The 25,416-nt window shown below is 44.0% G+C and overlaps 1 protein-coding gene across 7 annotated transcripts; it reads right to left on the bottom strand.

Annotated features, from left to right (window-relative positions):
- Positions 1 to 297: 297 nt before the first annotated feature.
- LOC128108646 (uncharacterized) lies at positions 298 to 24,664 on the bottom strand. 7 transcript variants are annotated; one of them, XR_008217565.1, is made up of 7 exons: positions 24,500 to 24,664; positions 19,330 to 19,400; positions 15,853 to 15,949; positions 13,889 to 13,990; positions 8,817 to 8,981; positions 2,761 to 2,834; positions 298 to 478 (listed from the first exon to the last, which is right to left on the bottom strand). XR_008217565.1 is itself a non-coding variant. In XM_052735453.1 (6 exons), exons 1-6 carry the CDS (start codon positions 24,575 to 24,577, stop codon positions 344 to 346), a joined length of 648 nt encoding a protein of 215 aa, XP_052591413.1. In that variant the 5' UTR covers positions 24,578 to 24,664; the 3' UTR covers positions 298 to 343. The 7 variants fall into 7 exon arrangements, 6 of the variants coding, with proteins under 6 accessions (XP_052591413.1, XP_052591417.1, XP_052591418.1 ...); XM_052735453.1 differs by lacking the exon at positions 2,761 to 2,834; XM_052735458.1 differs by lacking the exon at positions 298 to 478 and having other exon boundaries at positions 485 to 2,973.
- Between the last annotated feature and the right edge of the window lie 752 nt (positions 24,665 to 25,416).

The following is a 25,416-nucleotide window of genomic DNA, read 5'->3' as shown; positions in this document are numbered from 1 at the left end:
AGCTAGACTCTTGGTATAGGCCTGGACCTCAGATCTGCCCACCTGAGCCTCCTGAGTGCTGGGGTTAAAGGTGTGCAGTGTCCCTCAGTCTGCAAGGTGAGGGAACCAAGGAAGGAGGGCAACAGCAGAGAAGCTGTGTTAGTGAGATGGAGGTACAGAGACAGAAAAGAGTCGGAAGATGCCAGAGGGTCAGGAAACGGTCATCCTTTCCTCTAGTGCTGTACCACCGGGTGAATTCAGAATTACTGGATACAGAACTCTTAATTCCATGTAACAATTCATTACTGGATGCAGAACTCTAATTCCATGTAACAATTTATTGGTACTTTGGGGGGAGGAAGGGTCAGGTGGGTATTATGTGTGTTCTTAAAAGAATGATAATGATTGAAAGGAGAATTGTAAGGGTGGTAATTACAATCTTGAAGCATTTCCACCATATCCTCTTGGGAATCTTCCTTGTTTTTTCAAATTCTTCAGCCTGAAATAAAAATAAATACAAACTTAGACTTCTTTTTCTGTCTATTTCTGAACTTAATGGCACACTCAAATACTTAGGAAGGCTATTTGATAGTTTAGTTTGAACTAATTCCAAAAGCAGCCCTTAGGACCCAGTGGATTTGTCAAGTGAAGCACCACGGTTCACCACGGTTCTAGGTGCCTGTGCTGAGGTGGGACTTAACATTGGGACCTTGAGCAAGTTTTCTCATTTTCCTTTTCCTTGTGGTTTTACTGAAAGGATTCCTTATAACCCAGTTTAAAGTTCTACCACATTTTTGTTCTAGACACCTTGCTCTCAATTATTTTTAAAGATTTATTTGTGTGTGACATTGAATTGCCTGGAGCTGAAGTCACAGGTGCTGGAACCACTGGAAGAGCTGCAAGCACTGTTACCTGCTGAGCCATCTCTCCAGCCCCCATGTTCTCAATTCTTTATTTCTAGTTAGTAAGTAAATGTCATATGATGTTAGATAAGAGAAAGCATTATGGCATGCATTCTTGGGACAGTGCATGGCATACAGTAGGCTAAATGTTTACTGGATCCATGACAATTTAAATGGAGAAAATAAGATCTGCTGTGCAGTGCCCCAGACCGTGAGGCTTTACTGAGGAAGGGAACACGGCACATCTAAGATGACTGCCCTGCGAGAATTTTGTTACTAGCAATTTTCATAATTGGAGATTGTTAGGATTTGAATCTGCAATGTCCTCTATATTCGTGTTTTGAACAGTTGTTCCTCAGCTAGTGAGCTATTTTGGAAGCCTGGAGGTGTCTTTGGAAGGTGGCACTAGCTATTGGAAGGTCATTAAAGGTGAGCCTTTTGAAGATTAGACTTGGTCTCTGCTGCTGATGGTTGAAAGCTGTCATGGGAGGTGCTGAGAATTAAACTCTGGGTCCTTCTGAAGAGCAGCCATGTTCTTAACTACTGAGCCATAGCCCTGGTCTCATTGCTTTTTAGTTATTGTTTAAATTTTTTTCTTTTAGATTTATTTTATGCTTGTGCATGCTTTGTTTGCACGTGTGCCCGGAGTCCTCAGTGGTCAGAAGAAGATGGCAGATATCCAGAACTGGTTGGTTTGGAACTCACTCTGTAGACCAGGCTGGCCTCGAATTCAGAGATCTGCCTGCCTTTGCCTCCCAAGTGCTGGGATTACAAGGCGAGTGCCACCACACCCGGCTCAAATTTATTTTTATTTAAAGACCGTTCAATGGAGTCTATAGAAGGACAAGAAGAGACAAACCTTGTACAGGCAGCAAAGCAGAACTTTGTGAGAATGAGTCTGCTATCCAGGTGGTATGGTAAAGCATGGCAGCCTAATTTCATCTTTTGCCTGAACAAGCTGTGCATGCCTGTAGTCTCTGCCCTTGGGAGGCCGAGGCAGAGTGAGTGCAAAATCAGAATGGCTCTGTAGTGAGTTCCTGTCTTTAAACAGCCACGGCAATGAAATTCTCCATTTTTCTGGACTTTTTCTATTTAACTTCAGAAAGAGGATGGTTTTTCTTGCAGTGGAGATGTAATGTGTACATAAAGTCGGGCATTGTAAGGTAAGACAGCAAGGTAAAAGGAAATCTCTGGGGAAAAGGCTTTTGTGCCAGTGTTTTCTGGGTTAGGTGATGCCTCATTTGCCGTAGGATAGCTCCATTGATATGGTGGATTAAGTATTCCTGTAGTCTTTCCAAGTACTATCACCTAGAAATGCTAGGTAAAACAATCAATTTAATTATACGGCTGGATTTGAAAGAAAGAAAGCATAAGAGCTGGAGCCTGGGAACAGTGAAAGCTCATGCCATGCTGCTCCTCGACTCAGGAGGAGAGCAGTTTCTAGCCCTTGTGTGAACAAGGGCCCGAGCACCCAGATTCCCTGGGCTTCCTTTCTCACCTCATCTTCAGGATTTTAGCAATTTTAACACCTTACAAATGTATCCAGAATCCAACTACTTCTCACCAACAATGCTGCACTCAATATTTACTTCAAGTGACTGACTTCAAGTAACCAAAAAAGTGGTCACTTTTAAAAAAGCATCTATTCCTGAAACTTGGGCTTTTCATCTGCTCTCATGCTCCATCTACTTGGACTATTTCCTTCAGGGTTTCTTTGGCTGTAGATGTCAAGAGCTAGCCTGATGTTTCCCATCTACAGTGCAGGTCCCATCACACACAGCTGTGGCTGCCGAGAGACCTCCAGTCCCAGACTCCATCTCAGGCTCCTCTCTCTGACACATGCTGCATATCTACAGAAAGACAGGAAAGTAGGTCTTACCAGTCAGATGAATAAAGCCATGCTCCCACTTTTGGGCTGAAGTGGCTAATAAGCAAAGATGTCTTCTCCATTCACTGTTGAAGAAATTGCCCCATGAAAGTGAAAGATTCCCACGCTGAAGGCACTGACAGTCACAGCAGGTAGAGAGCCTGGACTGCCAAGGCTGCTCACAGAAAGCTCGCCTTATACTTTCATACAACGAAAAGCAAATCTCTGTGGAGTTAAAACACTACAAGTTCTGAGGCATGTAGCTACATCAGCTACTAGTCCTCTAACACTGGAGTGGTATGAGATGAGACAGCATGGGCTGGACTGATGGCTCAGTGGTTAAGAGCACTCTTTGCAGAGGGCCCAAGTTTGGATTCCAGCACCCATATGAGGCAGCACACAACTGCCTGTGACTCCAGGGTTATCTGACCTCTCTTCTGGCCGCCTTGGGTGCTTGCACTCAGGTGCATAGATACCATACAACATAATTAAGAACAGGCCATTTAAAAAAATAGGAGCTGTAGTCATTACAAAACTCTAAAAGCACGTGGACATAATGTACAGATGACATGAAGACCCATGTAGGGCAAGTATTTCCTAAAGTCATCTGTGATAGCTTTGAACACCAAGTGCCTACTGAATCTGTCCCCGTAGAAGGAAAGGATGGAATACAGAACGGCAGTCGTGCTTTGTGGGTACTGGTTGCAGTTAGCAGGCAACTGGTGGCAGGTTTGCAAGTAGAGATAGAAGGAACAGGGCCCAGCCAGCCTCCCTCTTCTGGTCTTGGATGCCCACCTCCATTACTCTAGGCTGAACTCCTTCCACCTAGACCTTGGCCCTTTCTGACTGTGTCATCAGCTACCTTCTATGCTGGCATTTTCATTCTTCTTTTTAAAGTAAGTCTGCACTCATTTGGGGTACATCTCTTTGGGGAGCATTGAAAGACTGGATATGATGTTGACTTTTGGGCCCAAACAATAGAAAAGAAGATTGAAGGCCAATGAATTAAAAATGTACATTAAAAGTCTATCCTGCCTCAAAAACAATGTGATTCCAAACAAAGAACTTGAACAATGATTTACGTAATCTTGACACACAGAATGGTAGCAAGCCTATAAAAAGGCACTTAACACTGTTGTCATTAAGGAAATTTGAAATAACACAAGGCATCATAGTCACTACAGTAGCAACACCAGTAGTAATAATAGGAAGCAAATGTTGAAGTGATACGGCAGGAAGCTGAGATGATTCAGTTACTGTAGAAAATGGTTGGGCAGTTCCTTAGGTAGTTAAACAATTACCACATGATCTAGCAATTTGACTCCCATGTATATGGAAAATTGATCTGGGAGCCAAGTCTAGTGGTGCATACCTTTAATCCCAGCACTCTGGAAACAGGCAGGCAGGCAAGCAGATCTCTGTGAGTTTGTGGCCAGCCTGGCCTACACAGTGAGTTTCAAGACAACTAGGGCTACATAGAGAGACCCTGCCTTAAAAAAGACAATTTGAAAACTGTTTTCAATTTTGAAAAGTTTTATTAAAAAGAAAATGAACCTGTGGGGCCAGCTAGATGGTTCAGAAAGTGAAGGTGCTTGCCCCCAAGTCTCACAACATGAATTTGATCCCCATACACCTTATGCTAGAAGGAAAGAACTGGCTTCCACGAGTTGTTCTCTGACTTCCACACAGGTACAGCGGTGTTACGCATGCATACACAACCCACAGTAAATGTATTAAAAAATGAGCCTGTACATAAACTTAGTAGTTACATTATTCACAATAGAGGATGTGATGTCATATGACTATAATCCTAGTGTAGCATGAATCTTAAAGAGTCTTGTTAATAAGATCAAACCTGAGCCAGGTATTGGGGTGAACTGGAAGATCAGAGAAGCAGAACAAGCCACAGCCACCTCACCTCGCCAGTTCCTCAGCTGATCCTGTTTCCTCAGACTGGAAGTCTCTGTGTCCTCATCCAGAATGAATCTCAGCTGAACTGCTGCTCGAAAGCCTGAAAGCTTAACCAGCCAAATGCTTCTAGTTTCTGGTCCTCATGCCTTATATGCCTTTCTGCTTTCTACCATCACTCCCTGGGATTAAAGGCTCGATTTCTGGGCTGGAGACAGCTCAGAGGTTAAGAGCACTGGCTGCTCTTCCAGAGGTCCTGAGTTCAATTCCCAGCAACCACATGGTGGCCCACAACCATCTGTAATGAGATCTGCCCTCTTCTGATCTGCTGGCATACATGCAGGCAGAACACTATATACATACCAAATAAATAAATCTTTTTTTAAAACAAGGCTCGCTTTCTGGGATTAAAGGCGTGAGTCACCATGCTTGGCTGTATCCTTGAACACATGGATTTCTGCCTCTGGAATGCTAGGATTAAAGGCGTGTGCTACCACTGCCTAACTTCTATGTTTAATATTGTGGCTGTTCTGTTTCTGACCCCAGATAAGTTTATTAGGGTGCACAATATTTTGGGGAACACAATACCACCACATCCTAGCAACTGGGAGGCTGAGTCAGAAAGATTGTTGAGCATGAGGCTAGCCTATGCTATATAGTAAGATAATGTCTTGAAAAACCAAGAATTGCATATATAGTATAGTGGTACAGCACTTACCTAGCATGTGGATTTGATTTGAAGTGGATTTGACTCCAGCACCACAAAACAAAAGAACACATACAAAGCCCCAAATGTTTATCAGTTTCATTAATGGACAAGCAAACGGGGTATATGGAATGTTAAGGTATATATTTCCATAGGAGTAAAGAAGTTACTCATGCTTCAGCATCAATAAAATTCAAGTCTATAACACTCCAGTGACAGAAGACAAATAGGAAAGTTTGTGTATGATTCAGGTTCTATGGAATGTGCTCAACAGATAAGCCACTAGAGACAGAATGCAGTCTCCTATGGTCTGGGGAGGGACTATTTGGTGAGGTTTCCTTTTGGGGAGGTGAAAATGTTTTGGAACTAGACATAGGTGATGAGTATACAGCACTATAAATGTACTGTCATTTTCCTGTGTACTTCAAAATGCTGATTTTATACTAAGTGCATTTTGCCTCCACTTGAGAATATTCTGGAGGTTGGAGAGATGACTCAGTGCTGAAGAGCATTTGCTGCACAGTCATGACTCCCACCCCCCTTGTCCAGCATGCCCCTGTAACTCTAGCTCTGAGGTCGTGGGGGTGGGGATAGGATTACTGGGGCTTGCTGGCTTCCAGCCCAGCTGAGAAAAAGTGAGCCTCAGGTTTGGGGAGAGACCCTGCCTCAAAGGACTAGGAGGAGAGTGACAGAGGAGGACAGGTGGTGGTCCCTTCTGGCTTCTCTGCACAGGTGCACAAACGTACACACACACAAATAATAAATTAATTAAAACATGGCCTGTGGTAGATATCTGATTAAGTATATAAGCCTCAAGTAGGGAGTATTCAAGCCATTTGCTTCCAGCTAGTTACAGTCATAAAAGAGTAGGAATGAAAAATAAACCTACCCATGGGAATAGCACAGACCAAATAATATGGAAATATACCACATGGCATTTTGTAAATAGTTTGTATCAATGGTTAGATGTAATCTTTGGAGACAATAACCACACAATTACAAAATATTGAGTCTTAGAAGGCATTCAATCAAACACACTGAATCCAAATAGTATTTTATGCTATTATTAGATTAAAGAAGAAAAATCATTATCAATGTAGAAAAGGTATTTGATAACATTTAACATTGATAACATTTCTAGCAAATGAATAGGAGCACAGAGTAGCTATCATAAACTGGTAAATGGATTGGACCAAAATCTGAATATAAAATCAACAGCTGGTTGGGAAACATTTGAGTATTCATTCCACTAGAATGAAATGAGTATTTCAGATATCACCATTCCTGTCTAGGTCCTGATTAATATAGGTAAGAAAGAATATAGACACATTCAATACAATGAGAATATATGCATATATGCTTCTGTTCTGAGTACACTATCTGCTTATTTGGATGTAAAAACAGTAATATTTAACTTGCTATAATATTAATCACATTATCAAATACATTATTTTTTATGAGTAAAAGTTTATTTTCTTAAAATTTATTTAATATTTATTTCATTTTATCATGTTTTAACTTTTGTTTCAATGTATATTTTATAATATATGTGACATTCTAAGATAATATATATAATTTATGCATATATTTAAATGTATTCTCAGGAATATTTTGTTCATTCATTTACTTATTTAATTATTTTTGGTTTTTTGAGACAAGGTCTATCTACAGAGCTTTGTCTGTCCTTGAATTCACAGAGATCTGCCTACCTCTACCTCCTGAAGGCTGAGATGACAGGCATGCACCACCATGCCCAGCTTTCAGGAACGTGTTATAGAGCTAACACGATGAAAACAATTTATAGACCACTATCCCAGGAAAATTTTGTCAGAAGGTCTAAGGGATATATTTATAAGGGATATATTTATAATATAGACATATTAACATAGTACTGCTCACAATACAGAAAACTCAGAATGGGGAAGGGCAAAAGATCAGGGTGACAGGGAAATGGAAGGAAGTTAATAAAAAGAATCCCAGCATTCGGGAGGCAGAGCCAGGTGGATCTCTGTGAGTTCGAGCCCAGCCTGGGCTACAGAGTGAGATCCAGGGCAGGCTCCAAAACTACACAGAGAAACCCTGTCTCGAAAAACAAAAAACAAACAAACAAACAAAAAAAGGTAGAATCAATGTTAATGTTGATCAAGATGACAAAGGACAAGAAGATCGTGCTTAGAAAAAGTAATGGCATTTCTTAATAGGGTAAATGGATCTGTTTCAGAAGAGGATCGAACCACAAGACCAGGTTGGAGAGGAACAGGTATGTTAGATTTCATCAGTATAAAATAAAAAATGCTGGGGCCTATGAGATGGCTCACAGGTGAGGGCCTTGCTGCCAAGCCTGAGGACAGAGTTCAGAACTGTGGGAACATAAAACTGACGCGTGGTTCCCCGGGGCCAGGGTCGGGAAAGTGAGTGTCGGAGTGCAGGTTACAAACTAGTTCATCAAAGGAACTTCAAGTGGAACACTGCTCCATGTAAATGCTGTCATGAGGAAGGGTCAAGCCACATGGCCTCTGTTGTGACTTCTCAAGCTGCCATTTTAGTGTGAATGCAGCCAGAAACCAAAATCACTCAGAGGCTAGGCTGTCTCTGTGGCCAAACAGGAGATCCCAGCATGCTTAGCTGAGAAGGTGCTTGCTTGGTGGCAAGTCCCTGGAGTCTACAGGGTAGAAGGAGAGAACTGACTCAGGAAAGTTGTCACCTGATCACTACACACATCTCTGTAGTTGTCAGTGTAGGGTAAGTCTGCCTCACCTGCAACCCTTTCTACAGTTAGCCTGAAGCCAGTGCTCAGATATTATGTCTTCTCCCCGCCCCCTTTCATCCCCCCAAAAAAGGTTTCTCTATGTTGTTTTGGTGCCTGTCCTGGATCTCGCTCTGTAGCCCAGGCTGGCCTCGAACTCACAGAGATCCGCCTGGCTCTGCCTCCCGAGTGCTGGGATTAAAGGCTTTTGTACCACCACCGTCCTGCAATATTATGTAATTTTAGCCACAACATTTTAGTATGAATCTTTCTAAATGATTTTTAAAACCATATATACATGATTATCACACCTAAAAGTTAATAATAATCCCTGAATGTCATTTACTATCCAATTATTCTTTTTAAAAGGTTACTTAGTGTATGTACATGTACATGTATGTGTGCACCTGCATGGCACAGGCCAGTGTGGGGGTCAGGACAGTTTATTTCACTCTTTCCTCCACTCTTTTTGTTGTGGAGACAGAACTCAAATGGTCAGGCTTGCCAGCAAGTGCCTTTACCTGTGAGCCGGCTTGCAGCCCTGGAATTATTCTTCAATATTTCTATTGCACTCCGTTTTCTTTCTTTTTGGTTACAAAGTATTGTCTCCCACTAGCCCTGTGTATCTTTGCTTTGAGCAGGCTGTCTCCAGGGTAGTGACATTGTGGTTTTGCACACTGGAGGTCAATGTACATGCAAATTACCTACCGTTGCCTGGGGGTCCTCTGCTCCTTCAGTGATGATGCTCACTGTTTCTATTTCTCTTTCTAAAACTGTATCGATGTTTCTCAGCATAATGTTTTTTACATCAGTCACTTGACTTTTCACTGCAGACACTGTGTTGTTGTCTCTTTGATTTTTATTGTATTCCATCTACACAGAAGTGAAATAGAACAAAACATAATTTGTATTAGTGAAACACATTATTGTCAAGGGCACATCTCATTTTTTAAGGAATCAACTACACCACAAATCATCCTGTTCTAGTCTCGCAAAACAGAAAAACAAACACACGAAGAAGGGAGAGACCAATGCATCCAACAGGAATGGGTGACTTCTTCAATACAGCTGCTTCCTGCCTCCTGCCTTGCTGCTGCTGCAGGGCACAGCCTCGGTTACTACCAACATCCTCCACGGAGTGGAGCCTGTCACAGCTGACAGCCAGAGTCCAGTTTGGAGGTAGAGAGTGTCGGGCAGTTTTAGGCACGGGGACCTCACTCCTTGTCCATGGACAGAAGCTGGAATGTCTTCTGATCTGGCTGGAGGGCAGAAATGCCCTAAGTGCTGTGGACTTTAGCTCCTCATCTGGCTTCTTGTTCTCTCTCTCCTTATGCCCAGCTGCCTGGAAGGTGCAAATGAAGGAATGATCGAAACTCCACTTCAGTTACCTGGGATGGAGAGGTACACGGACACCTTGTGGAGGAGTCAGCTAGGCTGACCAGATCACCCCACACACCTCAATCAAAACAAACAAACAAATAAATAAACGAATGGCTTATTAATCTATAGCCAACCACTGTGGCAGTCCATTTTTGGGGCCCAGCCCCTGCTGCCCAGGAACACTGCTTACTTCTTTTCTCTTGACCTGACCTTTTCCTTCTCTCACTATTGACTTCTAACAACTCCTTTCTAAAACTTACCCTCCCATTAAATTCGTTCTTCAAGTTTGGGAGACAAGGGACCAAAAAGATATCGGCCTGGAGTGGCTCTGGCGGCTGTTGGTCACCTCAGATCCTGGTATTCCAGGTTCTGTTCTCCTGAGGCAAGAAAGCCTCTGGTCCTCTTAGTGACACCCACTTTCATCCATGTCAGGCAGTTCATCCTCAGTGGTGTCCACCTCATGGTTTGGACAAACATAACCATTACTTAAAACAGTAATTATTTCATTTTATGTGTATGGGTGTTTTGTCTGCATTTATGTGTGTGTATTCTGTGTGTGTGTGTGTGTGTGTGTGTGTGTGTGTGTGTGTGTGTGTGTGTGTGTGTGTGTGTGTGTTTTTCCTGGTACTCTTGGAGACCAGAAGAGGGCACTGGAACCCTGAACTAGAGTTATGGACAGGTGTGAGCTGCTGCCATGTGGGTGCTGGGAACTGAACCTGAGTCCTCTCCCAGAGCATCAAGTGCTCCTAACTGTTGAGCCATCTCTCCAGTCCCACTACGTCTATTATTAAAGGTCATACAGATTAGTTTTCTGGCCAGGAAAACCCTCTGACCTCCTATTGTTTTTACTGTTTAGTCCCCACAGCCCTGGAAACCACAGATACTCATGTGCAGTGTGATGACTTCTGGAGCGTCACATAATCTGAACAGTAGAGAATGCAGCCATTTCTTTTCTTTCTTCCTTTCTTTCTTCTTTTTTTTTTTTTTTTTCTTTTCGAGACAGGGTTTCTCTGTGTAGCTTTGCGCCTTTCCTGAAACTCACTTAGTAGCCCAGGCTGGCCTCGAACTCACAGAGATCCGCCTGTCTCTGCCTCCCGAGTGCTGGGATTAAAGGTGTGCACCACCACCGCCCGGCTTGCCTTTTCATTGACTTCTTTCACTTATTAATATGTATTTTAAGTTCTTCCATGTCATTTCTTTTCTCTTATTTCCATCAAAAATAACTTATGCGTTTTTTACCCGATGATTTCAAATAACTATGGCAACATGAACTATTCCGAAACAAGACTTCAGAAAATCATTACTGACTTTGCACAGAAGAGAGTTTTGAGTAGACAAGTCTGTAACTGTCACTTCATAGTGTCCCTCTTGTCCCTAATCTTCATGTAACCTAAAGGCCCCTGCTTCTTTGGCCTAAACAGGGGGCATCCTGACACCTACATTAACCACTGAACCCTACACCCTCCTTTGTCTGGCTGCCAAGTTCTCCATCGTCACTGCCATGTCATAGCTCAGAGCCCCGCTTGCTTCCTTGCCTCCGGGGTGTTGGCTGTCTCTCCCTTTGCCCTCTGCAGCCAGGTACCCAGGCGGAGTGACTGCTGTCCCCACGGAGATGTCACTGCTGCCAGCATTACCTGACCTGGTGATGAGGCTGACTCACCACATTTATAGACTCAGGAATAGCTTGTTTTCCTTCTGCCTTTGTTTTGAATTTTATTTTTTAGTCACTGTTTTGGGTTAGCATTCAAAGTTGGGCTTCATCGTAACATCTTCACACATGTGGCATTATACTCTCGTCTCCCCTTCCCCGCCTCCGCTGGTTCTCTTTCTCTTCCTGCCCTCCATGAGTCCCCCTTCCTGACTTGCTTTCCTATTATTTAATTACTCTTTCCATTAAGATAGTTTCCTCTTCCTTTGCAGCCCTTTCTAGTGTCATGACCTACAAACACATGTATGTAAATTGGTCATTTATTTGAAATCATTTTTCAAGTTTTAAACTATTTTTTTTTCTATGAGAGCATGCACCATGGCACACATGTGGAGGTCAAAGGAGACTTGTAGGAGTAGGTTTTCTCCTTCCACTGTGTAAGTTCTGGGGCTTGAACGTGGGTTTATCAGACTTGCGGGCACGTGCCTTTATCTGCCGAGGCCTCTCACTGAGATCAGATTTTTCAACGTAAGCACCCAGAGCTATAAACGTTCTTCTTCGAGTTGCCTTAGAGTTTAGTTCACTGGTCAAGTACTTGCCTAGCATGCATAAGACCCAACACTAATAAATAAACAAAATTTAAAAATATTAAAAAATTGTCTTAGCTATATCCCAAAGATTCTGGTAGCTATACTTTCATTTTGATTTTTTTCTAAGAACTTGAAGATTTCCTTTATGATTTCTTCACTGATTATTCACGAGTATATTGTTCAATATCCATGTCTTTGTGTTGTTTCTGTAGTTGTTTTGTTACTGTAGTTTTTTTTTTGTCTCAGTGTGATCTGGAAAGATGTGAGAGATTACTTCCTTTGTATTTGTTAAGAGTTGATGTGTGGTCTAGAAAATGGTGTGTTTTAGAGAAGGTTCCATGTGTTGAATGTGTGCTCTGTTTGTCGGATGGAAATGTTCTATACATTTCTATTAAGTCTATTTGACCTATGGTGCAATACCATCTGAGGTTTGTCAATTTTGAGTTTAGATGACATATTTAGAGACAAAAGTGGGTAACAAAGTCACTATTATTATATTATGTCCATTAGTATTTACTTTATAAAATTGGTGCATATATAATTCTTCTATCTTCTGATGATGAATTGGTCTCTTTATTAATATGCAGTGGTCTTATCTCTTCTGGCTAATTTTGGTCTGAAGTCTGCTTTATCAGACTAGCTATGCCAGCTTGTTTCCAATTTCCATTTGCTTGACAGATTGCTTCCCACCCATTGCCTCTGTCTATGAGTGTCTTTACCAGTGCGCTGTATTTCCTGCAGAGCACAGGGAGGTGGACCTAGTTTTTAAATCTAGTCAGGCAGTCTAAGCAGAGGCAATTTACACGTAAGGCTGTTACTGAGAGATGGTTACTAATTCCTGTGGTAACTTTATTAGTTGCTCCTCCTCCTCCTCTTCCTCCTCCTTCCCCTCCTCTTCTTCCTCTTCCTCCTCCTTCCCCTCCTCTTCTTCCTCTTTCTTCTCTTCTTCCTCTTTCTTCTCTTCTTCCTCTTCCTCTTCTTCCTCCTCTTCTTCCTCTTCTTTGTCCTCCTTTCCTTCTTCCTCCTCCTTCTCCTTTTCTTCTTCTGCTCTGTAATTATTTCGGGTGTGCGGTTTGGTGGCATTGGTACATTTTACTGTCAGGTGATGGGCATCATCATTCACCTGTAGGTTTCTCGTTTTTTCCTGAATTGAACATGCGGACATATATATGAACATCAACTGCCCACTCCCTCTCCTCTCCACCTTTGCAGTCATACTTCACTTCCTAGCTCAAGCAATTTAATTATTCTTGTTGTCTCATGTAAATGGAATTTTAGAATCTTTGCCCTTTAATGACATCTTATCTCACAAATAAGGAGTTCTAAAATTTTAATTTAATAGTATTTTTTTTTTGTTGTTGTTGCTGTTGTTTTTCGAGACAGGGTCTCTTTGTGTAGTTTTGGTGCCTGTCCTGGAACTCACTCTGTAGCCCAGGCTGGCCTTGAACTCACAGAGATCTGCCTGGCAATTAAAATATTCACATGGTTAAAAAGTCAAGTTTTGGGGGGCTAGAGAGATGGCTCAGAGGTTAAGAGCACTGACTGCTCTTCCAGAGGTCCTGAGTTCAATTTCCAGCACCCACATGGTGGCTCACAACCATCTGTAATGAGATCTGGTGCCCTCTTCTGTGTACATAATAAATAAATAAATCTTTAAAACACAGTCAAGTTTTTGACACAGGTTTTATTTTATTTTTAAAAAAGATTTATTTTATATATCTGAGTGCTCCATCTACATGATAACGTTATGTCAGGAGAGCATCAGATCCCATTAGAGATGGTTGTGAGCCACCACGTGGTTGCTCTTCACTGCTGAGCCCCCTCTCCAGCCCTTGACACAGGTTTTAGACAGAGAGGCCTAGTTTCCCTCTCTGACAGCTCAACCCTTCTTTCCCTAATTCCATCCAGGCAACTATTTAAGCCTTTCTGGTTTATTCTTTTACTTTTAAACTAAAATAAGCAAATACGTGTTTGTATTTATTCCCTCTTTCTGAAATGGCTGTGTCTAAGAATGGTGAATGACCGTAGCATGAGCTGTGTTGTCTGCTGCTCTGCAGACACCCCCAGCATGAACCTTTGCACCCTACAACACTTCCCTCCCACTCTGACAACCAACTGGTCAGTAGCATCGATGAGCTTAGGATACAAGTTGAGGTACATACCATGTGCTGTGCTAGTATTTGTTGAAAATCTGTAGCAAGTGCATTTGAAGGGAAAAAATGTTCTTGTGACATCAAAGGATTTCTTGTAAAAATATCACTAACCTGGGGAAATTAATGGAAATATGTAACCTGTATGGCTAATTCCAAGTGGAGAACAACAGAAAAATGTTCATTTGAAGCAAAACATGGCAGAAACTTGAAACATTGGGGGCTTTTTGGTGGCAGGGCATCTTTTCTTCTTTAAGACATGGCAGTTATGAACACTGTGTGTGGCAAGGCTTCTCCAGAGTTCTAGTACAAACCAGAGATCCACAGAGTCTGACTGCAGGTATTCTCTTCTTCCACTGGGGTATCCAAGGACATGGAAGGGGAGACCTGGGACATCTTCCAAATTGTGCTATCATTTTTCTCTCCTGCCCTTGACTTCAAAAATCAACTCAGAAATCACAAAACAATGCTAAGCGCCATGCCTTTCTATCAAATGTTAGTCATAAGAAGTTTCAATACCTCTGTACTTCATAATACACCTCTCAGAAATATTGGTAAACATGACCTGGTTAGCAGTTTTGCGTCACCTGGTTTTCAGAAGGGTGGTAAAGTTGGGATGTTTTGTTGTAAAGGGCAGAGAGAAGAGAATTAGGGTACATTCAGCAAAATGACTGAAATGCTTTCCTCTCTGGCCATTGTCAGTGCAGAGAGAACTACCCTCCAGCTTTCTACACAGTAACAGTGGGGGCAGAAGATTAGGAACATTTACGTTCAAAAATGAGGAAGAGGGATTAGAGAGATGGTTCAGCGTTTACGAACACTTGCTGCTGTTGCAGAGGACCGTCTAGTTATAGCACCCACATGGTGGCTCACAACCATCTGTCATTACAGTTCCAGCGGATCTGTACCTCTTCTGACTTCCATGGGGATGGCACACATGTGGTGCACTTATGTACAAGCAGGCAAAAGACTGACACACATAAAATGAACATCAAAAGAAATAAAAATAAGAAGCTCCCATAGAAACCCCCAGGACAGTGATTAGCATCTGTCTTTAGACTGCCTTTTCTGAAGTCTCCTATTGGCTGAGCTCAGACATGGAGTGACAGGTGGGATCTACTGCAGTTAGCCCCTCCGAAATGCGCGACGTCTCACTCTGCCATAGTGTATATTTGCTGGCCATTCTGTTCACATTTTCCCTAGAGATAATATATTTTTATTTAAAACACTGTTTCTCGTGTGTAATGTGCTGGGGGATCTATCAGTAGCTGGGGAGGGTAGGAACTGAATATGATTGAAATACACTGCATGCATGTATGAAACCCTCAAAGAATAAAAACCTCCAAATTAATATTTACTTTCATTTAGCTCCTATAATTGATTTATATACTATAACAGGAGTATCTCTAGAATATTGTTCTAAAATTTTTTGGTCACTGACATCCCTATGCATATTTATGAATTATATGTGTTACTGTAGTTTAATTTCTTTCTTAAGTTTAAAAAGAAAATGAATATAAAAGGAGAGGTTCTTGGGTTTTTTTTTTTTTTTTTTTTTTTTTTTTTTTTTTTGGTTTTTCGAGACAAGGTTTCTCTGTGTAGCTTTGTACCTTTCCTGAAACTCACGCTGTAGCCCAGGTTGGCCTTGAACTCACAGAGATCCGCCTGCCTCTGCCTCCCGAGTGCTGAGATTAAAGGCGTGCGCCACCACCGCCCAGCAAAAGGAGAGGTTCTAATAGATCTCAGTGGAGGGCCTTTGTAGACTCTATTTTTCGAGGTGGGGGCTTTAAGGAGTCAGGAGACAGACAAAGAATGGGGCTAAGTCTCTGAGGTCAGTAAGGACTCTGCAAACAGGCAGGAGATGAGCAACCCGTTTTTGGTTAGTGACCAAAAAAACCTACTAATGACCCGTAGGACAGAGACCTCCTAATTTCAGCAGCTTAAATGTCAGCACAGCAGTAGAGACAGTTACTTACTTTTTTAAGAAATGCAGATGGTGCCATAGAATCCAAGCCATTGTCTGTAGCACATAAATAAGTGATTCCGTCAATAAAGAGAGTATGGTAGACGTAGCTTTGAAAAGAATGCATCTGTTTATAATACTGAAGAAATTGAGTACAACACGCTGAGTTACTTGTTTTTCATTTACAAGCAGTCTCTGCGGTATAAAAAATATATACATAAGCCGGGCAGTGGTGGTGCACGCCTTTAATCCCAGCACTTGGGAGGCAGAGCCAGGCGGATCTCTGTGAATTCGAGACCAGCCTGGTCTACAAAGCGAGTTTCAGGAAAGGTGCAAAGCTACCCAGAGAAACCCTGTCTTGGGAAGAAAAAAAAAAAATATGTATATATATATCTTTTTTTAGTTTTGAGATAGGACTTCACTATGTAGCCCAGGCTGGCCTTCCACTTCACTATGTAGCCCAGGCTGGCCTTCCACTTGCTGTGCAGCTTCTGTTGGCCTCAAACTTTTGACAGTACTGCTTCCCAAGTGCTTAGGTTACAGGCATGTACTATTACACCTGAAAAGACAGGTAACTTTTTGGTTTCTCAAGGCAGGGCATTGCTGGTCAATGTGGTTCAGGCTGGTCTTGAACTCACAGCAGTCCTCTTACCTTGGCATCTCAGGTACTGTGATTACAGATGTGCTGCACAGCACATACAGCTAGGAGAGCTTTCGTGTATTTGAAAAACTATGTTAAATCAAAAGTGTATACAATTTAAATATATACTTAAAATTGCATCAATGCAAAGAGATTATATTAAAGAAGAAATGTGATGATCTGATTATCACATTATTAAATAATCTGACCAAGTAGAATACTGTGTGCACAAACTTTTCCTCTCCATACATTTTTTAGGTAGACATAGTTAATTGTGCACTTCTTGGCTTTCCATTCTGATGGGTTAGAATTTGAAGCTGTGAACTATCAATGCCAAGTGTCTAGAGGGCAGGACAAACTTGTCACAGTTTGCTAAAGTATGCTTTATCCCGACAATGCCAACTTCTTGGCAGGTTCTTGGGGAACACCTCCATCATTCACTGCTTGGTGCCTAGACTTCAGTCTTTTGGAATAAAGCATCTCCAGATGGTTAATGGGCAGCAGATACGGCCAAATATTAAAATGGATGTCCGTGAGATGAGAAATTCAAGAAACAGATCATATGAGTAAATGTGCCACCCAGGTTAGCCCTAACGCTCCATGCTCCTGCCCTTGTCTTCCAGTGCTGGGATTTCAGGCCTAAGCGACCATACCTGGGTTGTGTTTAATGGTTCTGGAAGAAGCTGATGAAAAGGAACAGCTGCTTCCACTATCCACTGCAGCAAGTGTGTGCTTTAGCTATTGGATCGGGACACCCGACGTGAGAAGGAGAGCTATTTTCAGTTCATGCTTAGAAGGTTAGGAGGAACATCTGGAGGCTATTTTTAACATTCACAATGCAAACACTTGGTATCTAGGATATATGTGAACTGACAGAGCACGTTAAAGTCTCCCACTCACACATGCTACAGGGAGAGAAGTATGAATGCCTGGACTCGTTACATAACACATTCCTAAAGGAGCATTCCTGGTGGGAAAGGAAGGAAAAACAAAGGGAAATCTCAAACCCAAACCTTGTTCAAGGAGCTTATCTGTCTAGAGGCAGGAGGAGAGCAGTGTGTAGAAAACAGGAATGAGATTAGACTCTGGAAGGAAACTTGTTTTGTGGGTTTCACTTTGGAAGCACCCCTTGTTTTGTGTAAGTATAGATGTTATTCAGTGAAGGCTTTTAAAGGTACAGTCATTAGAAATAAAACAAAATGAGAAAAATGACTTCGTTTTGCACAGCCCAGACAAAGATGACGGTGGCTTGTTACTATTAGGAAGGGAAAAGCACAAGATTTGCTGATAGATGGATTTGGATACAGAAGAGAGAAAAATCAAAGATATGGAAGGTTTTAGGCACTGGGAACTGAGTGTGGATGGCTGCTAACATCTCAAATGGAAATGTAATAAGATATGAAACACCATCAAACACCAACAGTCTTGCTGAGGATTGAGCCTCTGGACCCTGCTGCTTGTGTGTGAGCAGTCAGCAAACCCAGACTATGGGAAACTATAAATTCTTTAGCATTAATCTGTAAGGAAAGGGATGGAAGGAGCTTAGAAGAAATGAAACTGGGAAAAGGCAGGACTGGCCTGTCACTGAGGATGCATTTTGGGGGTACAGAGGCAATGAAGAAACTGTGACCCCGAGGAAGCAGAAATGATGGCTGATATTCAGAAAGGGAGGAAGTAGTGAATGGGACCAAACACACGATGGGGAGATTTTGGGTGGCTGGCAGGGTACTGCTTTTTAGGCACAGTTATTTCAAAATCTAAATGCTTTTTTTCTTATTTTTATTTTGTTGGACACAGATTTTGCTACGCTTCCCATATTGGTCTGGAACTCCTGGACTCAGGTCAGGAACTCTTGCCTCAGCCTCCTGAGTAGCTGGGACCACAAGTGCACTTGGCCTGAATTTATTCTTTGTAACTATTTTTTGACAGTTTAAAAAACTCATTTTTTAAAAAGCTGAAAGACTAGCCAGGTGACGGTGGCTCACACCTTTAATCCTAGTACTCGGGAGGCAGAGGCAGGTGGATCTCTGTGAGTTTGAGGCCATCTTGGTCTACAGAGCGAGTTCCAGGACAGGCACCAAAACTACAGAGAAACCCTGTCTCAAAAACCAAAAAAACCCAAACCAAACCAAAAAACCCCCAAAACAAAACAAACAACAACAACAACAACAACAAAACAAAACAAACAAAAACCTGAAAGACTGGCCAAGCATGGTGACCCACACCAGTACTTCTAGTGCTTGGGAGGCTGAGGCATGACAACTGTCATGAGTTCAAGGCTAGCCTGGGCTACCCTGTCTCAAACACCAACAGCAACAAGCAACCTAAAATAACAAATGCTCTCGATTCACCCACCTGTTTCTGAACTAGGGTTTCAAGACTGGTTTAGAATATATGTAATATCCAAGTAAAATTTAATGACAGTGGCCATTCTTCTTGATATGACTAAATATATTTTAAAGTAGTTTCTTTTTTTTTCTGACAAATAACAGGGCCCTCTTTCAGCCCCACTGTCCAGTTAGGGCACTGCAGATAGTGATGTCACTACACCCCCTCGGCATTGCAGGTCCTCCCATCTCCCTGCACAGGTACCGTGACCCTAAATTCAGTAGCTATCATTCCCATTCATCGTGCTATCCTTTCCTCCCTCCGGTGAGGCCAGGCCCTGGTGTGCACAGTGACTGTTCTTCTCCTCATGTCATCATTAGAATTGTTAGCTGAACCTCAGTGAAGAGGAGACCCACGATAGCGCGTCCCTTACCTTCCTATGTGAATTATGGTCGCTGGCTCATGTTAGAATTGTTAGCTGAACCTCAGTGAAGAAGAGACCCACGACAGCGTGTCCCTTACCTTCCTATGTGAATTATGGTCGCTGGCTCGGCTTTCAGGAGCACTTGCCTGAGTACCTTTGCCGCTGCTTCCTGGGGGAAAAAGTCAGTGTTTATTTTGCAGAAGATTGTTGTGTCTCTTCAGTATTTTCCTCCTAAAATTACCAATGTTCTGACTGGTTTATAAGAAAAACCCCTTTCCTAAGAGAACTAACTGGTATGACTCATGAGTGATCAGAGGCAAGATGCCATAAAATATTTTGATGAAACTGGGCGGTGGTGGCACACGCCTTTAATCCCAGCACTTGGGAGGCACAGCCAGATGGATCTCTGTGAGTTCGAGGCCAGCCTGGTCTACAGAGCGAGATCCAGGACAGGAACCAAAACTACACAGAGAAACCCTGTCTTGAAAAACCAAAAAAAAAAAAAAAAAAAAAAATGGCATGAGTTAAAGGAAACTACGTCACATATACATATGTAAGTACATGAATATAGGCTGCACTAGATAGCCTTATCTTTACAGGGAGATCTTGTGTTTGGCTTTAAGCCTGGGAAGCAGAGCCAATCAAGTAGCTTGTCCCCCCCGCCCCCCAAGAGCTGAGGACTGAACCCAGGGCCTAGGGAAGTGCTCTATCACTGAGCTAAATCCCTAACCCCTCAAGTATCTTTCCAATGTCAGTCAGCTGAGAAAAACTGTATGTAAAATGTTTTGGGGCTGGAGAGATGGTTCAGTTGTCACGCGCACTCGTGTAAACATGAGGACCCCAGTTCAGATCCCGGCATTCATGTTAGAAGCCAGGAATGATCCCAGGTGTGCCCATATAGGTGCAGGGGTGGAAAGAGGGAGAAAGGGGGACCCCTATGGCTTGCTGGCTGCCAACCTGGCTGAAAAAAATTCGAACTCCAAGTTTAGGGAAAGACTCTGCCTCAAAAAGAATAAGGTGTAGTGATGCCTTCCTCTGGCCTCTGAACACATACATGTGAGCATACACCTCTCATACATACAGTTGCACACACACACACACACACACACACACACACACACACACACACAAGTTGTATGTGTATGTGAATACCACAGCAGGTGTGTCAGAGACACACACGAGCTTCTGGGCATTCTCCTGCCTCTGTCTCCCATCTCTTCACAGGAGCACTGTGATTACAGATGTTCTCAAGCTGTGTGTATGGTTTTACTTGAGTTCTGGGGACTTGAACTTGGGTTTTTGCACTTGCATAGCAAGTGCTTTTATCCACCAAGCCATCTCCTTGGTCCCAAACTATAAATAAATTGTTAATGGATTAAGAACATTCATCTCTTATTCTCTGAGTACATTTAGCAAACTCTTATTCATGACTGTTCCATCAATATTTAGAAATCATTTATTATCTGTATGGGTCTGTGGGGTGCATCCTGTGACTCTGAGTGGCTCTCGGGCGGAGTTCAGAGGTAACTTCTGGGAGTCGGTTCTCTCCCTCTCCCTTTAGGTGGGTTCCCGGGCTCTCACTCAGGTCCCTGGGCTTGAGAGCAAGTGCCGTCATCCACCAAGCCCCTTCACCAGTCCACTATCTCTCTTTACAAAGTAACATTGGCCAAGAACGCTTGTGCCTGCCTACTCCTTGTAAGGGTGAGTCCTTGGGGAGAGATTTAAGGTACTATAATTATGCAGAACACCTCGTCGTCCATTAGCGGAATCCCATTATTTTAATTTAGAAGCATGAAAGGAATCTGAGAGTTACCTAAAAAAGTCCTAGATAGTCACACTCCTAATTAACATTCATTTTTCACAAACTAACACTTCAAATAGAAACTTTTATGGGCACGTAAAGCCTATTAATGGTAGAAAGTAATTGCTACAGCCTGCCACGTCAAGGAGGCATTCTCTGGGACAGAATTTCCTAAGACACTTGAAAAATTATTTTCTGTTGCTTTCCTATAAGTAATGAAACACACTTCTGTAGCTTCCCCCAAGTGCCTCTTGTGCATAATATAAACTGTGATATCACAGCAAGACTGAAAACAAATGACAGCATGTGCTCTCGTGTCTGGAAATTCCTATGCTGCAGAGCCACTGACCTGCCTGGGTCAAGAGTGTGAGCACGTGACTCCCAGAGGCCAGTCTAACCCAGAACCTGTAACAGTGGCTGGCTCCTGTGATGCGTGAGAGAGAGAGAGAGAGAGAGAGAGAGAGAGAGAGAGAGAGAGAGAGAGAGAGAGAGAGAGAGAGAGAGAGAGAGAGGTTGGGAGGGAGAATATCTTAGGCACTGAGGGAAGCCATGATACATTTCTTTCCTTCTCGTCCTAACCGTCTCTTAAAGCCCCATGCTGTATTTTCCCTTCTCTGGTTAGCTTTCTGCACAGCGGGCATCCTGCACCTGTAATTTACTCCTGGATTGCAGACTGCTCCCTCTCCTGTGTTCTTACCTCCAGTGTGCTTCCAAAGGGAGGCCATTTGACTTCTGCTGACCTCACTGCTCTCTCCTCTTAATAGGGCGTGTTGAGAACTCACTGTGTGGTTAGGCTTTGTATTCGACCGGGGAGACAGAGATGAAGCATTCCCTGTCCTGAAATCTGACAGCAGAGACAGCAAGGGAAAGAAGACTCCAGTTCAGCTTGGTCAAGGTGTTTGGGAGAGAGATGCCAGTTAGTGTAGGCATAGAGTCAAGGAAAAAGGAGAAAACTTTCAAAGTACAGATGAGAGTGTACTGCCGCAAAGTGGAGAGAAGCGGTCTCCAGGTAGAGGGGTAAGAAAGAGCGACAACCTTGGGGGTCGTGGTGAGAAAGCAGTGTGAAGTTCAGGACAGCAGGGGACAGGGCAACTGTATGAAGGAAGGAGAGAGCCACGGGAAGCCCATCCCTCAGGGAGGGGCCGACTGCCAGGGGAGGAGGGCTTGCTTTATTCTGAATGTAATCAGAGGCCACCAAATGTGGTGTGCGGGAGAGTGGCATGATTGTAGGTATTTTGGGGGAATGATCACGTGAGCAGCTTTTGAGGTAGACAAGCCAACAGGCATTTCAGTAAGCTTGGTGGGAAGTAATTAGGGCTGGAAGGAAACCATGGTTCAGAAAGAGAGAGAGCATACAGGTGAGAGATGAACAGATGGAAGGTGAAAAGGAGAAAAGATGGCCGGTGACTCCCAGTCCGCACCCCGAGTGTCTCAATAGGGAACCCCAACGAGATCGGATGCACATGAGGACAAACCTGTAGGAAGGAAACTTAGTTTTGTCTGTTATGAGGCCATCCGATTCTGGAAGCGGACGGATGTCACGGGTGTGAATGTCTATGTGAAGGTGAGAAGGAATCCCAGTGTGTGAGGGATTGGCCAGGAGGAGGACTTCAGGAGGCTGAAGTGATGCCCCACACCCACACCCCCTCTTTCTCCTCAGGGCCAGAGGCTGTTCCCTGACCAAGGCTCAGGCCTCTCTCGCTGGCCCTTTGTGCCCTTCAGGCCTTGCTCCGCTAACCCACACATATCCCTTCCATAAGGGTAACGTATGTGGGGATGTCTCTATCCATCAACAAGCCGCTTCCACTCTTCCTCATTTCCTACCTAAATTTCAGACAGAGTGGTCTCATTTCCTGCTCAGCTGGCCCGAAGCAATCTGGCTGCTGCCTCTACTGTTTCTTCTAAAGGCCTCACAGGATGGCTGTCAGTCACCTGCCCGTTGTCTGACCCAGTGACCCTAACCCACCACTTCACACTCTGAGAGCTCCACTTTTCCCTTCGTTCACTGCACACTTCCTGGGCAACCTGACACACTTCTCTTATTTTACCTGCCAGACCCAGCCTTTTGGGTCCTAGACTAACACACTCATGACCTCCTGGGCCAATTCTGGCTCTCAGAAATAAGGCAGAAAAGTAAACATGTACAATGTATTGAATTTTTTTTTCTTTTTCTTTTTGGTTTTTCGAGATAGGGTTTCCCTGTGTAGTTTTGGTGCCTGTCCTGGATCTCGCTCTGTAGACCAGGCTGGCCTCGAACTCACGAAGATCCGCCTGGCTCTGCCTCCCTAGTGCTGGGATTAAAGGCGTACACTACCACCACCACCCGGCAATTCAGCATGTTCTTAACTGTAATGTAGCCTTCCTTCTGCATTGTCTTGAGTCCCCTAAATCCCATTCATACACTCACTCTCTCTCTCTCTCTTTCTCTCTCTCTCTCTCTCTCTGTTTAATGCCACCAAAGAAAAACATTGTGAGAGTCGCCCCGCATTCCACATATTCAACCAGGTGTCAAGGCTAGAGGGCATTTACCAAGCTTCTTCTAGAACTGCCGCTCCTGGACACCTGTACCACGACTGCCTTAGCTCAGAGCCTTGAGTCTGTTTATAAACTACAACCATATCCTCTTAATGGGTTCTTTCCCTCCCAACCCGCCTTATATGTTGTAACCAAGTCATCTTCGCCTGTACTTTCATTTGTACATCTTTAATTGCTCCCCAGTTTCTCCAGGACACACACACACACACACACACACACACACACACACACACACACACACACCCTCTATTATCCTCTGCAGTTTTCTGGCCTCATCTCCAGCCACTGCGAAGAGACTCTCTGTGCCCTAGCCACCACGAGGTTCTTGGAAATCTCCAAATACCACGGTGTTTTCTCTGTGGTCTTTTCATTCCCCTTTCCTGTGTTAGGTTAGGAGTAGTTCTCTGTACAGGGAGGGGCATTACAGCCTACTGCAGTGAAACACCTTTTACCCTCTAGGACAATTGTATGGTTCTAAGGTCCAGACACTATATTAGATGACATCTGACAAGTTTTAGGGAAGGGGTGTGTGTGTGTGTGTGTGTGTGTGTGTGTGTGTGTGTGTGTGTGTGCGCGCGCGCGCTGGGGACTGAACTCAGGGCCTCACATGATCCAGGCAAGTGCTCTAACCTTGCCCTACACTCTCCGCTCTCACTTTTTTTTGGAGCAGGTCTGTGCAGTCCATGCTGACCTCAAATTCATGGCCCTCCCACCCTGGGTGGTGGGTGGGACGCCAGCCAAGCAGCGCTGTCAGGGTGGCCCTGGCTTTCCTTACTCGGGGGTTCTGCCCGCCTGCAGTACCAGGCCGAACCCCCGGGCGGCGCACGCGCGGGGCCTCCCGACCCCAGAGTCCCTCGAGGTCGCCGCGCGTCCCGAGGGGAGGCCCCGCGGGCGCCAGCCTCGAGGAGCCGAACCCTCAGACGCCGAGGTACCTGATAGGAGCCGCCGGTCAAGGCCAGCTCCGCCAGGACCGCTCGGCCATGAGCCACGCAGCTGTAGGTGATCGTCATAGCCGGCAGGCCCGGGAGAGCAGGGCTCCCGGTTCTAACCGCTCGCCCGCCGCCGCCCGGGCGCCGCTCCGCGCAGGCGCGAGGAACGGCTGATTGGCAGGGGAGGAGGCGGGACCACCCTTGGGTTCCCCCCCTCCCCCCCAGAGCCTGGGAGCTGGCGAGGTGAGGTCTCTGAAAATGCTGCGGCTTGGTGAGGTCTCTGTCCTCCTGGTCGTCCGTAAAACCTTTTAAGAGCTGTTTAACGGCCCAGGTCTTCCCTACGTAGGATGCAGTCACAATCTAGGGCACGGGGAATGAAGACTTGGTTTTAGAATACACTTAACTCTGGCTGCCGAGCTGGGAGTAGGTAAAAAATCTCCCACGGAAATCGGAGTTCGGATCCCCAGAACCTACGTTAAAACAAACAAACAAACAAACAAAAAAAAAGAATTAAAAAAGAAGAGAAAGAAAAGAGAAGAAAAGAAAAGAAAAAGGCATAGTGGCTGGAGCTTGTATCCCCCCTTTAGAGTAGGAGTGGTGGAGACAGGTGAATCCTTGAAACTCATTGGCCTACCTGAATTGATAAGCTTTAGGACCAGTGAGTGAGTCTTGGTCTCAAAGAATGTAGAGAACAACCTTGGAAGATTCCTCAAATCTCACACAAATCAGACACACACACACACACACGCACGCACGCACGCACGCACGCACGCGATGTTCTTGGTTTGGGGAGAGGTTGATATAGATGTCTAGTTTAGGGCTGAACACTCAGTCTCTTATTCTCAGTTATGTATCTCTCCATTGATTCCTGCCTATTGCAAAAAGAAGATTCTCTGACCAAGGTTAAGAGCAGCCCAGGT

Source organism: Peromyscus californicus, unplaced genomic scaffold (assembly GCF_007827085.1).
Source record: "Peromyscus californicus insignis strain IS unplaced genomic scaffold, ASM782708v3 Scaffold_13__1_contigs__length_99412109, whole genome shotgun sequence".
Taxonomy (NCBI): Eukaryota; Metazoa; Chordata; class Mammalia; order Rodentia; family Cricetidae; genus Peromyscus; species Peromyscus californicus.
The sequence above is the reverse complement of the archived record's forward strand: the minus strand, read 5'-3'. Positions and strand labels throughout refer to the sequence as shown.